The sequence below is a fragment of the Berghia stephanieae genome, chromosome 1 (assembly GCF_034508935.2).
Source record: "Berghia stephanieae isolate SIO BIC M18660-M18661 chromosome 1, UCSD_Bste_1.3, whole genome shotgun sequence".
In the NCBI taxonomy this organism is placed as follows: Eukaryota; Metazoa; Mollusca; class Gastropoda; order Nudibranchia; family Aeolidiidae; genus Berghia; species Berghia stephanieae.
In genome coordinates, this window is record NC_088360.1 from 130261863 (window position 1) to 130264170 (window position 2308).

General features: G+C 38.4%; 1 protein-coding gene across 1 annotated transcript in view; it reads right to left on the reverse strand.

Annotated features, from left to right (window-relative positions):
* Positions 1-659: 659 nt before the first annotated feature.
* LOC144965490 (solute carrier family 25 member 45-like) overlaps positions 660-2308 on the reverse strand; it is a gene marked incomplete in the record, with an annotated part of 14258 nt that continues 12609 nt past the window's right edge. Inside the window, 2 exon segments of the mRNA XM_078900881.1 lie at positions 660-1171; positions 1640-1817. Coding sequence (XP_078757007.1) covers positions 986-1171; positions 1640-1817 — 364 coding nt within the window.

The window sequence follows — 2308 nt, forward strand, 5'->3', positions numbered from 1 at the left end:
AAAGGGGGGGGGGGGGGGGGGTTGACCACCCATGGACGGAGGAAGGAGGGAAATTATGCGTATATTGGGCAATTAAATTTTTCTAATTTAGGCAAGGCGAGATGTGATGTATAAAATGCATTTCTAAGGGTTTTTTATAGGGGTGGGGGGGGGGGGGGGGGTCCTCTCTCTCCCCGTCCCCTCCCTTCCTTTTTTTGTTTTGTTTTCAATTTTGGTGAATTATCACCGGGATATTTCGAGAGCTGAAATTTAAGAGGAGGGTAAAAAACAAAAATAGACGAGAATGGGAGAAGGGGGGGGGGGGCGCCTATTTTATACAGTAGAATAATCATCAATTAATTTACAGGGTGTCCACAAGGCCTGATTTCAATGTCTATATCCATCTTTATTCATTGACACTATTAGCTTGTGGCGGTTGGTTGTATGACACACTTCTTCTCATCGTAGGAGAGGCCACGAATTGTTGGGAAAATTCTATTCATTTAAGTCCCGATTGAATAAAATTGAAAAGAATCCTGAAGACAATATTTAACACAATTTATTTCCTAATAAGCTTCAACAGTCGTGATGTCACTTCCCTCGTAATGACGCATGGTAACTTAGTAACTGGCTCTAATCTATCGGAACAATGGCGGACGCCCTTATGAAATAAAAGCATAAAAGCGTATCCAGATGAAAAAAATAACAAACCTATTATAAATCTGATCATGTTTTTACTTTTACACGTACACATTCTGATCACAAGACATATGAAAAGTTCTAGCCAGCATGAAGAATAAAAAATACCGACTTTCTTTGTTTAGAACGACGATGGCCGCTGTTGCTGGGCGACGTGACATCAGACTATTGAATCCAATTGGCCCGCGTATTCTCGGACAAGAATAGTTTTACATTGTTTTTCTTTAACCCTAGCACGCCCCCTCAACTTCCCCCTCCGCATGCTAAATAAAAAAAATTAATTAAAAATCTTAAGGGCTAAATGTCATCATCTTGGGTTGACCTGGTCAAGATATTTGAGGAGTTGTGAGTAGAAAAGGAAAGTAACAGCGTTGACCGGGAATGCCCGAGCCACTGTGATTCCGGTTCCGCGAAACAAAACAGAAATTCCCGCTCTTTCAACACTTTTGACAGCGCAGTCTATAAATCCGTTGAATCGGTTGCCGTGATCAACCTGAAAAATGGAGATTAAAAAAAATTTTAAAATAACAAAAAAAAAAAAAAAAAAAAAAAATAAACAAACAAACAAAACAAAAACAAACAAAAAAACAAATCGAACAAAACCCCAACTAAACTTGAGCTCTATATTGCTCAATTTCCACCGAATATGCTCAAAACAATTTACAAGAGGTCCATGCGATAGAGGCGACATTTCTCGCACTACATAAGTTGCTGTTGGCTTGGGACCTTTTGTAACGCGTTTTGGGTACAATTTATTGGATATTGTGTTATATAAAAGGTCAAGAATGTTTTGATAAGATAGCAGTGCTAGACGTATAAGTAGTAGCTGTTGTTGTAGTTGTTGTAGTAGTATTAGTAGTTATAGTAGTAGTAGTAGTAGTAGTAGTAGTAGTAGTAGTAGTAGTAGTAGTAGTAGTAGTAGTAGTAGTAGTAGTAGTAGTTGCAGTTGTTGTTTACCAACCTGCATACGAGACTTAATAACATCTAAGGGCATGATGCTCGCCCAGGAGATTGAGCCCGCCATACCGCCGGCAATAATGGCGGCGAGCACGTGGTGCTTGTCCGTCAAATCATGGTGGACCATGAATGCAAACATGTGCTCGTAGACCAAAAGGTACAGACCGTAGCTGGGGACATCCCTGAAAATTGTGTGGGATAAATTGTATCGGTTTTAATGACCATAATAACGGAAGAAAATTATTACTTGAATTTTTCTTTTAAATACGTTGTTTCAAGAGGGAAGGGAAAGGGTAGTAGTAGTAGTACTAGTAGTAGTAGTAGTAGTAGTAGTAGTAGTAGTAGTAGTAGTAGTAGTAGTAGTAGTGATAATAGTAGTAGTAATAGTAGTAGTAATAGTAGAAGTAGTAGTAGTGTAGTAGTAGTAGTAGTAGTAGTAGTAGTAGTAGTAGTAGTAGTAGTAGTAGTGACAGTAGTAGTAGTAGTAGTAGTTGTAGTAGTAGTAGTAGTAGTAGTAGTAATAGTAGAGAGTAGTAGTAGTAGTAGTAGTAGTAGTAGTAGTAGTAGTAGTAGTAGTAGTAGTAGTAGTAGCAGTAACAGTAGTAGTGATAGTAGTAGTAGTAATAGTAGTAGTAATAGTAGAAGTAGTAGTAGCAGTAGTAGTAGTAGTAGT